Here is a 13,772-nt window from a genome sequence, read left to right as displayed (position 1 = left end):
ACTTTTCTTCCTGCCCATGTGGAAAGCTTTGTTTGCCTGTTGCTTTCCCTTTAGGTGTGATCTCCTTGAAATTCCCTGAAGCACCAACTGTCAAAGCTGCTTGTGGTTTTTTTGTGAGTATGTTGCCTTGAATATATTTAGGATTGGCTGATGATACCTGTAGAGCTTGTGTTTGAGCCTGGTGGCTTCAAAAGGACAGAAGAACACTTAGACATGGCAAAAGACCCCCCCCCCCAATAAGTCAGGAAGGTGTGTCTTTTATAAATGGTCACTTCTTATGCAAAGGTTTTGGGAGCGCTTTGGTGGAACAGAAAAACATCTCCCCCTATCTGTCTATGCATCCACTCTGTTTGGTTGAGTCCCATGTACAAAAAAGGGGCAGTCTCTCCCTTGAGGATCAAGTCTTTGTTTTTCAAGTAACCACAAGACTGCTTGCAGCATCTCTTTCTCACCAATTGTTTCTTACAGACTGAATTGCTGCCACGTTGTGGGGAGATTCCACCTGTGGGACAAGTAGTACATGAGAATGGTAAAATGCTGCTGCAGGCTGTGCTTGAGGTAAGGAATGGGGATTTTCAGGCAGTGCTAAACAACAAAAGGAAATTATTGAAAGGTGTAGTGTTCACAGATATACTGTACATATTCCAGTGTGTTTAATTTATTAAGCTATCATTACCAGAAAATATCCTTGGTGGACTTGCAATCTGATCCTGTCCATGTTTACTTGGAAGTAAATTCTACTAAATTCAGTGGAGCATTCCTCTAAGTAAGCGTGAATCTGATTTCCCATTTGACGCTTCCTTAAATACACTGAAGCCCTTGATGCAGTCTGCTGGAGCATTCCTAGGTCTGTAATGTTAAGCCTCTCTTACAGAGCAGACTCTGGAAAAGGTTAATTGGATTTGCTCCATCCTTGCAGGGCATAGGTGGCCAAGCCTCACGCAATTTGATGGATCACTTTGCTGAAATCCTCTTTGCCCTCAACAAGCATTGCTTCAGTTACTTGAGCATCTGGATCAAGGAGGTGATGCAGCAAGATGGCTTTCCATCAGCCCGTGTTAGCCCTGAGCAGAAGGAAATCTTCAGCCAGCAAATTCTTAGGTATGTTCCCTGGTATGCCTTTTCTAAGAAATAGAATTGAGGAAGAGTGTGTACAGGGATGGGGGGAGTGTCCCCTCCTCTGGAATGGTCTCCAACATTGAGAGGAGTGAGCCTGACATACATTCTAGGTCTGCTTCACCTGTTCTATGCAGTGAGTTCTTCAAGTTCTCTGCAGTCTCCCAGATTCCATGGTGGAAAAGAAGCCTAGGATCCTTGGTGGGACACATTCCATACAGCCAGAAGCTGATTTGACTATCTCAGTTTAATGTTTTGTGAAAGAAACAGCACTAACATTTCCTTAACTAAAACAAATTAAAATCTTCAAAAAGGCACAAAGTAGTTAAAGTATAAGTAAAGAAAGGATACAAGGAAAGCAAACAAGAATATGGTTTCTAAGCTAATATTCAGATTTCCATGCTTGGAGTGAGATGATTACAAGATGTTGCTTCAGTTTTCCTTTAAACTTATGTTAGGTTGCTACTTAACAACTTAAGTAAGTTGTTGTTTGAGGAGCTATGATTTTATCACCACTGTTGTCATGCATGAAATTCAGAGCTCTGCTGAATGCAGGTTACCAATATATCTCTCTTGTTTGATTACCTCCCTAGAGAATCCCCCTACTAAACTCATACTACTTCAGTCCGGCTGAAATCTCACCTGTTGTCAAAAAGACAGCCTGCTTTGTGTAAACAGGACAGTAAGATTACATTTATACAGGCTACTTGCTTGCTTGCTTGAGCTGCCAAGGAGAACCACTCAATTAATCCATCTATTGATAAGCAGAAATGAATTTCTGTGGCAGGAACAAATAGGAAGTTAGTTATATAAGATGTTATAGTGGAGTACAGCGGTGAGAATAATACCCACTTGGAGCATGCAGTGCATAAGCTCTTCGTAGATACACACGTGTCCTTATGTGCAGAAATCTCTGGTCTAGTACTAGTCGTCAGTTCATGTGTCACAAGCCTCCATTCTCCTCATATGCCACTTTCCATCAGTTTTGTGTCAGTCTTTTACCATTCTTCCTCTGTGTTAGCAGAGAACGTGTGAACAAACGACGTGTGAAGGAGATGGTGAAGGAGTTTACACTGCTTTGCCGGGGACTTCATGGTACGGAATACACAGCAGACTACTGAGGAGCTACGTAGAAGGAACTTGAGCATGAACAGAACTGCGACTACCTGCCGCTGCTCGATGCTGCTACTGAATTGACTTGTATGATGATAAATCTTCAACTAACCTGCTGAAGCTGCTCCTCTTAAGAATGGGCTGTTCTCCATCCTTCCTGCATGTTCCGAGGCAGCAGACTGTAAGGGAGCAGAGGCTGGAGCTGAGGACAGACCTCTTCCCTTGGACTGGTGCAATGATTGCCCCTTGCCTCCCTGGCACAATCCTGTAGACATATCTGTGGCATTGTCTGTTCCTAAAGAGTCTGCCCTTGCCCTGCATGAGGCAGCTTGTGTCTGGTGTCTGACTGAAGTGGAAGGCCATGCAGTCTTGAATTATATTAAGGCCTTTTCTAAGCTGTGGTTGTTGGTGAATTGTGGGAGGGAAGAGATACTTTGGGGGCAATATGTGCAGGGAAGGTCAAATCTGTGGCACTGGCAATGGCACAAGTCTTGCTGCGCTAGCCAAACTGAATAAATAGTGCTGTGATGTCCTTCTGGAAAAAACAAAATCCAAATTCAGCAACAAGGTATCAGAAGGATGCAAGGACAGCTTCTAAGAAGCCAAGCATCCCTTTCATCCTTGGCATACCTTGAAGCACTGGTGAAGAGAGGGCTACTGCTAGCAGCCCTTCAAATCCTCCTTTTGCATCCTCTGAACAATCCATAGGAGCATCTTGCATTGATGGTATTATGCTCATCTCTTCAGAGTTACGTAGATATGAATGACTGTTGCTAGGTCCACTGTAGAAAGAGTTGCAGCTGCCTTCATGGGATTTGATGGGAAATGCTCCTGGTTAATTCTGTAACTGAAGATCACAATGTAGTAGATCCAGGAGAGTGCTACAACTATTGTGAGTAGCATGGGGAAGGATTAGGAAGAGGAAACAGTTGCATTCATATTGGTGTCACAGGACTAGAGATTGCTAGAGTTGAGCCAAATGTGCAGCTTGGACCCATTCTAAGAAGAAATTCAAAGCATCCTCTCTTCTCTCCCGCCCACAACCAGGAAAAACTTAAGCAACTTTCATACAGGGTCCTAACTCAGGGTTTGCTGCCATATTGTCCAGCTCCAGGTAAAAATTAATATTCATGAAAAGTGACTTGGACTAATATGGACTCAAAATTTCTCTAGTCTGTTTAATGACAGCGCACCAAATACACCACTGAGCTGCCTGAAGAACCCTATCTAGGTGACAGCATGATATCTACTAAAGCAGAGGTAGGCAACCAGGTGATCTTCGGATCTTTTGGACTGCAATTCCCATAATTGCTTACATTGCCCATCTAGGCTAGAGCTTATGGAAGTTGTAGCCCATAACTGCTGGAGAGTATCAGGTTGCCAACCCCTATTGTAGAAGCTCATGTACAGGTGAATTAAAGTTTCTGCATTTGCAAAGCACAATTTTGGAGGAAAGAGCAGGCTTATCCCAGGAGAACACAGGATGAACTAAATTTGGCGTCTATGTAAATCTAATGCACAGAGCAATCTTAACCCCTGCCAAAGGTCCGCTGAGAGTGGTTCCAATTTAGGTACATGTAATGACTCTGCACCTGGAAAGCAAAGTAAAAATGTTGTGCAAGCCTGACTTTAGTTGCTGCCTTCACTGGGGAAAAAATACTCTCCAATTAGATGAGAAACCTCTAGATCAGATGTCATTACTAATCTACTCAGGTTGATTTTTAATCAGTTAAGGTATTTGGTAACGTTTCAGAGCAAAACAAAGACTTTTACAGCTGGGCTGTTATGAGTTAGGGTTAGCAGATTAGTGAATGGCGAATTAAGGTCTGTGAGTTGGGTTGTGAGAAAGTCTGGAACGGCTGAATTCATTTTCACAATACACTAATAGGGGCAGTTGAGTGTATTGGGAAAAATGTTGCAGTCTATTTTCAGTATCAAATATGTGGGAAGCAAACTAGATGTGGTGAACTTAGTCCTATTTTCTACCCACCCTGCTGCTGTCTTGTAGTGAGGAGAGGAGGTGGGGCGGGTGAAGTCAAGTTGGCCAAGTCCTTTTTGCAGCTGCGGTAGAGAAGCAAAGGGGTCTTGGTGCTGGCCCAGCAGTGCTGCATTCCATTCTCTGACTAGAGATAACTGTGGTGGGTGGGTTTTGTTTCTCTCCAACCTGTACAGCCCTGATATGAACAGAACTTGTGGAAGGGGAAGGACTCACTGGGAACTTCTACAGACTGGGTTCTGAGTTCCTCAGGATTCTTTAGGGATGCATACCTGGCATACACTGCCTTCTAGGTTTGTGTGGGATGCAGTGGTTCATATTTCCTTCTATGGGTTTTATTTCCAGATCTTGGTGATTGTGTTTAGTTTTCTTTACTCTGAGGTTATTCAGGAAATAGAGCATGTTTATTTGTACATGCGCACATTGCCATTTACTTTGAGCTCTGGAACGTAACCTTAAGCCCTTACTTTATGGTGGTCTCTCTCTTCGGTGATGGTGTGTGGAAGGAAAAGGTCTCTTACCATCATGAGTTCCCCAGCTCATATAATAGGTGACCATGTAAGCTAAATGGGGAAGCTGTGACTCTCCAGATATTGTCATACTGCAAGTCCCATCAGCCCTAGCCAACATAGGTAATGGTGAGGAATAATGGGAATTGCAGTTAACAATTCCTATAGCCCCACATATTCCTCATCTTGGATAAAAAATGGCAGCATTCCAGATCTTGGCTGCAAGAATGCCCTAGTTATTGCATTCCAGCCAATGATAAGCAAGGCAAGTAAGAATTTTCTTCCCAATCTGCAGCTACCAGGTGTATTTTACATTTGTATCCCCTGCTGCACCAGCATACTTGGCTAGATGGTAGCACTGACCAGGTGTGGTCTATGTGCCTAACATGGAACGAAACTGTAATGGCAAAGCACAGGTATATATTCATGGCAATTAGGATCTTGCAGTTTGCCCACACTATCATCTCTTGAGGGCAATGATAGTTGATAAGACAACCCCATTACAGCATAGCAGAAATGTGCCAAAGTCTCAATAGTGAAGTCTCTTGCAATCCAGCTAACAGGATTTTAAAGTAAAATTATTAGTGAATATGGGGTGGGGGAATACTAGATGGACAACAGAGATGCATGTTATATATCTGTATGGGCATGTGTATGACTTTACATAAGTATATGCATATACAAACACTAATTCCCTCTAGTAGCAAATTCAGATGGTGTGTGCCAACACAACTGTAGCCTAATTAGGTGGACTGAAAAACACAGAGGTATCAGCATGGTCAGGGACTCCCAAAGTTTACAGAAATGCCCCACCCTGCCAAGCAATAACCTATGGGAGTTTTTTTTTTTTTTAAGAGTCCAGTGAAGCAAAGCAAGTGTTATGTGGGGCCAGGGGAATAGAATGGGGCATACTAGAGAAGAGAGTGGTTGGCTGGAACCCTGAACAGGGGGTTGAAATATACAGGGTATATTATGAATGGCTTGATGTGTTTGCCAAAGTACCACATGTGCATGTTAGAATTAGCCAGCCAGAAGCGTCACTTAGTCCAGACCCCATCTTGATGCAGGAAATCCAGAGCTTAAGCATCATTTTGTCAACATCAGTTAAATTGATAATTGTTCTTTCTGTAGTCTTCTACTATTTACTGGAAGAATTGATGTTGGACATTAATTTTAAAGATGAATGGCTACAGGTAGACACACAGTACATTTTCCCTACCACTGTATATCTCTGAGGACAGATCAGCCAAGAAGCTTGGACCTCCAGCACTCACCTTTTAAAATTAACGTGTGGTTATTAAATAGATCATGTGAATTCCTGCATTAATATATGACCATGGAAAATGGTGGCAAGAGCTATTCAGCCAGATTAAGCTAATCTCTTCTGCTTCCTTTTAATGAGGAGTAGGTGTACCTCAGTGATAGGTGTGAGTTCAGCTATTGACAGTTGAAAGCAACACTAGTCTGCAGGGTTTGGTTCTCTTGCATTCTGACCCTGCTTTCTCTAAAGTAAGGATGGGTATCATGTGGCTTCTAAGTTCTCAACAGAAGAACCAATGAGAAGATGTACCCTTCCAGATATTTTGGCAGATACTGCCTACTTGCCCTGCTTTAAAGCCTGTTCCGTAAGCCCAGAACCCCCAAGTGCCACTCTAAGCAGAACTCATTGGAGAAGATTACATTCCCTTACTCATCCTGAGAAGCAGCCTATCTGCACTGCTGCCAACCCTATACAGTCAAGGACTAGTGTGCTGCTAGCAAGCACAGCCATGTTCATGGGACTCTGTTCCCACCTCTATAATGTCTTGCAGCCGACAGTGACAGATTTGGCATCTCTGTCCATTTTCAGGATGGAACATACAATTACTTCTTCCTTTCAGTTGCCCAAGTAACAAATCACATATCTGTCCCAGAACCCTACTGAACTTCAAAACTGCAGTTGCTCCTCTCATCAACAAATGACTAGGTAGGCTGTGAAGGCTTATCAATGGCTTCTAGTTCTGATGACTATAGACTCTCTGCTATCAAAGCCAGCATGCTTACATACACCAGTTGTTGGGGAACATAAGCAAGAAGTTTCCCATGGGCAATTAGTTGGCCACCGTATAAACAGAATATTGGACTAGATGGACCCTTTGTCTGATTCAGCATGGCTCTTACGATGTATGTCATAAAAGCATAGCTGCAAGTGAGCTCTGCAAGGTTTCATGGCATTTGTTCACTAAGAATATTGGAGTTCCTAGTTCTGGAGTTAATGAGTTCACTTGGGTTATGGATTTCCTGACCTAACATCAGATAAACCAATTATGGAAATTGGTTGGGCTATATAAATTCCTCCTTGTGAGCCTTTTGTGCTCAACTAAAGAAGTGGGTTAGGGAAGGAGAAAGACATGCAACTAAATTACTTCACCATTAACCTTACTTGGAATAACAAGGACTACAAGTAGACTCTTTATTAAGCCCGTTTTTTTCCAATTACAATTTATTTAAACTTACAGTTTTACATGAGGCAGTATCTCAACTTCTGGGGTGTAAATCCGTATTTGGTGTTTGTATTCTGTAACATGTACTTAATGGCACTGATTCTTGCTTGGATGGTATGGACTTACACACCACTGACAGGTGTGCTACATTTTAAAAGGGGTTCTGCATTGTCTGTGATCAGTAGAAATAACTATTGAGCACCAGAAGCTTAGCCAGGTGTGTGCATAGATTCACATTTGTGAAAGTATCTTGTGCATCTCCTGGCCTTATACTGGGAAAGAAATTTCAGACACAGATCAGCACCTTTCACTTCTTTCATTTTATACCTCTATTAATGCGCAAAAATTGCCTCCCAACTATCTCAGGAGTGATCTGGGCCCAGTTTTACCCCAGGTATCTACTACAACTATTCAAGGTCCCGTTGTTGAAGATTCTGTCCTGATTCCAAATTCTTTCATTTCTAATCCTACCTCCCTGCTGGGATACTTTAAAAACCATCAGAAAAACGTTTGTGATGCCAAATTCCACCCTTAATGGCAGATCCTTTCTAGAAATCTTTCACATACCTAACATCAGTACCTTGTGCATAAAGCCAAGAATCAACCAGACTCTGGAAGCTGTCCTCCTACAATCCACCCACCCACCTCCCTGCCATCCTTTATGGAAATTGATCCTAGATAAACAAATATATGAACTGTTTCTAAGGGGCTTCTGGGCAATGGCAAGAGGGCCTTGTTTTCTCATTTTGACTTTGGATAATGAAACTTTCTCACATATCCTTGGTAGGCAATTCAGCTTATGGCAATATTACTGTCCAAGGTGTTCATCAGTGTATCAATGCCTAGAAGAAATTTCAGACTGCAGGTTTGTTGTCGAAAGCTCCCTGACATTCTTCCTTACCAACTACTCTACTACTAATGCAGTGGCCACTAGACCTTGCTAGACTGGGGTAAATGAAACACAATTGTTAAAATAGCAAATTTGATTTTAGTCATTTTTGTATTTCAAATGTTTTATCTGGTAGCTTACTTCGCTTCTCCTCCTTATCTATTTCTTGTTAAAGAGTAATCTAAGCAAGTGAATGGCCAACTCAAGCCACAAATGGGGACAGAGAAGTTGTTTACCACTATCACCACCACCCTTACCCCAGAACTAACCAACAGCTTTATGTTACTCAATGAACTTGAGTGGAACTTGCAGCATAGGGAGAGTAGTTCTACTTTTCTAAGCTGGCAGAAAAGTACACTTCCAGCAAATGCGAAGTACTATATGCCACAGCATATGCTGATCTGTCCCTCTGCTGTGCGAAGTGCTACACTAGGCCACATGCAGCATGTTGATGCTTGCCTTAAAATGACTTTCAATCCAGGCCATGTTCACCCATACCCCCTAGGCTCAAGCAAGGGAAGGCAACTTTGCCCACTGTCTGTGACGCTCTGTGTCATCCACAGGGTTCATCTTCATAGGCAATGGCAATGCCTCGCCGCCCCACCACAGCTTTTGTGACGGCTGTCTGCCCCAGCTGCTGCTCTAGCCCCCGCCAGCTGCGTGACTCCAGGAATGAAGCTAAAACAGAAAGAGTGATTATCAGCAGAAATGGAGACAGAGTCCAAACGCCACAAGGGAACAGAGCACACAGACAGTCTATTTCAGCCTTCCCCAACCTAGTTTCCACCAGATGCATTGGACTTCTACTCCCATCAAACCCCGTGAGCACAGCCAATGCTCATGAAAGCTAGGAGTTGTAGTCCCAACCAACTGGAGGCCTCAGGATGAATCCAACAGGGGACTACTTCATGTCACCCTGCTCTTCCTCTAAGTAGTCAACAAATGGCAATAGTGAATGGATTCAGAAGACTAAGCTCATCTCTTGCTGAATGCTCCTATCAATTAGTCGCCTGCAGCTTTAAGGCTGACTTAAACATTGTCTTTTTCTCTACCAACAGCAGCAGCTATTAACTTGGAAGACCAACTCTGTTTGATAAGGTCTTACCACCATATAATAATATACACCTTTTTATATAAGCAAAGTTCATGGAGCTTTGCTTTTGGCCACATACCTCCTGGGCTGATCTCAGCCAAAGTCTGCTTATGGCTTTGGCAGGCCACAGCAGTGCCAGGGCTTGATTCCTTGTCTTGTGACTTGTAAAGGCGAGTTGACTGCAGCTCTCCAGTGATTAATGAAATGCTGGGTTCATTGTTGGTCTCTGTCAGCTTTTCTGGGAAAGGGATGTGGTCACATGATCCTGCAGACATCAGAAAATAAAGGTACCTAAATTAGTTCCTAACTAATGTTGCCTAAGAACGTTTTCAGATATAGTGTATGGTGTGGTCTGAAGTAGTACAATCCAGAAAAGACTAGAGAGATTATATTTCAGTGCCTCCTGCTGTAAAATTCCTTCTGCCTCCATATGGGATGAAGCAGAGTGGCAGCAGATACCTCTGGTTTGTGCTGCTGCAGCAAGAGACGGTGCCTACGGAACAAGGCCAAGGGTGAAATCACAAGGCATGGTCCTGAGAATCTCAGTTTAAAGATGTGACCATGCAGGATTTTAAAGGGTTGAATGACAGGGTTGAATTGTAAAGTCTCTTAGCACCAGCTGTGCAAGGAGCAGGAATCACTGCTTGTTACCTGTGCCCATTTCTGTAACTGAACCCACCATTACCTGGTAGGAGGTGGCGGAAATCTGTGACATAAGCGCCTGTCCAGGTCCGTGCTGGATTGCATGCTATTTCCATCTCATAGGGTGTGATCAGAGGACGGTAGAAGTCAGTGGAGTCAAGTAAGGAGTTCTGTGGGCAGGCTACCAACACAAAGATATCCACTTCTAGAAAGTTTGCCAGCTTTGCAGGGTTAAGTTTGCCCACTGCTAGGGTATATGCACGTTTGCCTGCCCAGTGAATGATTTCTCGCAGATGCTGCAAAACAGACAAGTAGTCAGCCACACCAAGAGTGCCCACCACGATACCCACAACCTGGGCATCCCGTGCTCGCTCCACAAGGTAGAGGCGTCGACGCAGGGCCCGGTTCACATCCAGTGTTTCCCATCGGCCTTGCCCTGTCTTTGGATCAAAGGAACTGAAGGAGCACCGATTCCAGGTCAGCATGAAGTTGGTGAGCTCTGGGCCTTCACAACCCACATAGAACATTGTGTAGTTATCAAAACCATACTGTTCATTGACTACAAAACGCCGTCCAAATTGCTGCACCAGCCCAGAAATTGGCTGGGCTGAATCAGGATCATCTTTGCTGTCCAACTGGGAGAATACCACATTGGGATACCTGGGGTACAGTTGAGAAGCCAGGTCATCTAAATGAAGAGAGACAATTTAAAAAATCACCCACATGTAGCAATTAAGAGTATGACCCTACCAACATTTTCTCACTGCTGCAAATAACCCCTATGGAAAGGGAAGGCTCCTTTTATGTCAGAGGTCACAGACATATGCCAGAGACTGAATAGGCACATGCACCATTCCATAAAACAAGAAGCAGAACGTAAGGCTGCAGTAGCCAAGGTTGGATCAAGACTAATCAGAGTTGCATAGCAAAAATTATTTCAGAGGTTTGCCAAGTCCCTATCTAGAAATATAAACTGAAATACTCAGCATAGTTAAAATGATACTGACTTCCTCTTTGCTGTACATTGCCTGCGCAGAAACTATTCAGTTAGTTGGGGTGGGGAGGAATGTGTAGTGCTTCAGACGTTGGTGGCCTGCAGCTCCCATCAGCCCTAGCCCACATTTCCCATCCCTGCATTAACATCCCCTTAACAGTTGCTTGCACATTAACTGGCTAGCTTCCTGGCTCCATTCACGCAAAACAGAGGAAACGGCATTGCTGCCTGTGGTGCACTTTTGCCTTTTAATATTAGAAGGTAGTGTTATTGACCTTGCTGTACAAAATTACTGGAACAGCGGAATAGCAACTGGTTAGCAGATGGAGGAAGGGGAGGTGGGGAGGGAGAGGAAGGGAAATGGATACTGGTGTGGATGCTCTTTCTGGTTAACCTGACCATGTAGAGTTGCAGGATGACTGAGGAACACAGGAGAAACCAGGAGGATACAGAGGTAGGGGTGGGGACACTGTATGGGATTTTTGCATTCTCACCAATAGCATGAGAATAGGCCACTTCACTCAGCACAACCACATGAGCTTGGTGGTTAGGATACAGCTCCTGGAAGACTTCTGCACAACGCTTCACGTCCAGCTTCTCACGACCAAACACATGTAGCACTGGCAGTTTATAGCAGGGGCTCAAGCAGGCAGGGCCGTAGTGTATTACAGCATCAGCACTGACATGCTCCGCTGCCACCTCATCCACACAACAACTAGAGAGAAGCAACAGTGTTAGCTAGGGAAATCCAAGGGCAACCTCCAAATATCTAGCACCCCTACTATATGACAAGATGCTTTCTTTATGAAGGGGGTTTGTGCCCTTCCAAATGTTGACTACAACTCCCATGAGCTCCAGCCAGAGGAGTTGGAAGTTATAATCAAACATCTGGGAGGCTACAGGTTTCCCATCTTTGCTTAAAGTAGCTGCAGGCATACTCAGTGAATTGCCCTGGTAATCAATAAGGTAGGAGCCCTAGCCTTGATAGTGCAAGGAAATATTTTTCTGTAAGCAAAATACAAGATACAGAAAGAGGAAGCAATTGATTGTCTTCAAGGTCTTAAGCTTACTTTTGCAAGGAATCCTACTTTACAAGTTAAGATGATTTATCAAGACAGGCAAGAGACTACTAAGCAAAAAACGATTTCTACTTAAAAACTTCTTTAAAAATGGAGAATGACAGCACAATCCTATGCATGTTTATTCAGCAGTCCATTCCACTGTGTTCAATACCACCCTGTGTGTATAGGAAACTCACACATGCATAACCCATGGCATGTTTCTGTAGAAGAGGAATCTTTCTGTGTTCTCACCTGCCATATGATGTGTCCCCCAGGATGTACATTTTGGCACCAGTTGCTACTTCCAGTCTAGTAGCAATGTCTACTGAATCTGGTAAGAGTTTATCAGGGAACTGAAGAGCAACCTATGTCAAGAGTTCAAGATAATTACTCAAAACATATCTATTATACACAGCATAGAGCAGGCGTGTTGCAACTCTTTCATTGTGAGGGACGAATTCATTTTTTAAAAAAACTCTCTTGTGGCTCATATTCTGGTACTGGATGCGGCTAACATACCAGAGTATAATAGCTTAAAACCCTTACTACTAGAAACTAAATCTCAGGAGAGGAATTTCAGTCTTTTAGATGAGAAAATTTGCAAAAGCTGGGAAACTACCAAAACACAGTCAAGGGGAAAGAGCACGGCTGTTTGAGGAATCTCTGAGGACCAGATTAGGACTGTAGATAGGATGGATTTGACCTGCAGGTCTAACGTTCAACACCCCCTTTCTGTTCTCTCATCTGTCCTTTTCTACCAGTACAAATCTCCTGATATGTAAGCCAGCATTTTCATGACAATGATACTATTCTGTAACAAAATGCATGACCCTCAATTCTATTAAAGGACTAGCATTCATTCCTGGACTTTTCTGCCAGCATGCAAGGAACTAGCTCACCTTGGTGAAGCCATTATCACATACAAATGCAATGGCTCTCTCCAGCTCATAGAATTCCTCCAGCTCAACATCTATGGGGTGTCCACCTTCTTTTGCTGAAATTAGAACTCGCTGCATCACCTCAGCTCCATCACTACTGAATGCTGATGCCATGATAGCCTAAATGCAAACTGTGAAAGAACAGGATGATCTTTAGTAATACGATATTGCCACAACTATATGATGATATAAGGTGAGGATGTCCTTTAACCTATAATGCCACATACACATAATGAGCCCCATATATTTTGTGTGAGTCATTAAGTTGTGCATCACCAGCATGGAAATGGCTAATATCTAAAACGTTTTGTCAAGTTATTACTTAAACGAGTAGCCCACCCTTCTCCTTACAGTCCCAGGATGGGACATTTATCAATGAAAACTACAACAAATCTTGTGGTACCTTAAAAGATTAATAAATTTACTTTGGCATACCGTTTCGTGGACTATAACTCGCTTTATCGAATGGATTTGCTGAAGTGGACTACAGCCCACATAGCTTATTCTAAAGTAAATACACTTCCATAACGGCAGTCACCGACCTGAATTAGACGTATCCCTTAGTTAAGAAGTATGCACCAAGCAAGAATGGGCCAGCTCGTAGACAAATGGTGATAACTGGGCAACGTGGAGTTACAAATCTTCTGAAAAGCGACGTATCAAACCCATATCCACAACTGTCGGTCGCTTACCTGAAAGTAGCCCTACCGCCGACCACATGGACGCCACGCATTCTTAGTTCCGGGGCGGGAACTAAAGCTGCCCAGTAACAACCGGACCTATTTTCCTGTAGGAACAGATCTCTGCCCAGTTTTCGCTTACGTAATTAGCGGGGACAGTTGCAACCAATAAAAACTCCCGGCCCGGAAAGGTCGCCGGAAAAGCGAAAGAGCGAAACAAAAGAGACCGTTACCCTCGTGGTGCATTGCGGGCGTTGT

General features: G+C 43.5%; 2 protein-coding genes across 6 annotated transcripts in view; one reads left to right on the top strand and one right to left on the bottom strand.

Annotated features, from left to right (window-relative positions):
- The window catches only part of IPO13 (importin 13), a 67,964-nt gene extending 62,255 nt beyond the window's left edge, over positions 1-5,709 (top strand). For 2 of the 4 annotated variants that reach the window (XM_044442622.1, XM_044442649.1), the window contains 4 exons: positions 55-113; positions 469-558; positions 920-1,101; positions 2,138-3,856. In XM_044442622.1, the coding sequence (XP_044298557.1) occupies positions 55-113; positions 469-558; positions 920-1,101; positions 2,138-2,237 (431 nt within the window). In that variant the 3' untranslated portion in view covers positions 2,238-3,856. Of the gene's footprint in view, positions 1-54; positions 114-468; positions 559-919; positions 1,102-2,137; positions 3,857-5,698 lie in introns of those variants that run through there. The other 2 variants (XM_044442631.1, XR_006415930.1) reach the window with 2 other exon arrangements.
- A 1,498-nt stretch (positions 5,710-7,207) lies between these two features.
- Positions 7,208-13,607, bottom strand: DPH2 (diphthamide biosynthesis 2). 2 transcript variants are annotated; one of them, XM_044442663.1, is made up of 7 exons: positions 13,527-13,607; positions 12,796-12,965; positions 12,149-12,261; positions 11,330-11,550; positions 9,885-10,529; positions 9,279-9,464; positions 7,208-8,784 (listed from the first exon to the last, which is right to left on the bottom strand). In XM_044442663.1, the coding sequence occupies exons 2-7, from the start codon at positions 12,946-12,948 to the stop codon at positions 8,660-8,662; spliced, it is 1,443 nt and encodes a 480-aa protein (XP_044298598.1). In that variant the 5' UTR covers positions 12,949-12,965; positions 13,527-13,607; the 3' UTR covers positions 7,208-8,659. The 2 variants fall into 2 exon arrangements, with proteins under 2 accessions (XP_044298598.1, XP_044298607.1); XM_044442672.1 differs by lacking the exon at positions 13,527-13,607 and adding an exon at positions 13,377-13,501.
- Positions 13,608-13,772: the final 165 nt, after the last annotated feature.

This window comes from Varanus komodoensis, unplaced genomic scaffold (assembly GCF_004798865.1).
Source record: "Varanus komodoensis strain SLA01 unplaced genomic scaffold, ASM479886v1 scaffold1, whole genome shotgun sequence".
NCBI classification, from domain to species: Eukaryota; Metazoa; Chordata; class Lepidosauria; order Squamata; family Varanidae; genus Varanus; species Varanus komodoensis.
Note: the sequence above shows the minus strand (reverse complement) of the source record. Positions and strands in the feature narration are given on the sequence as shown.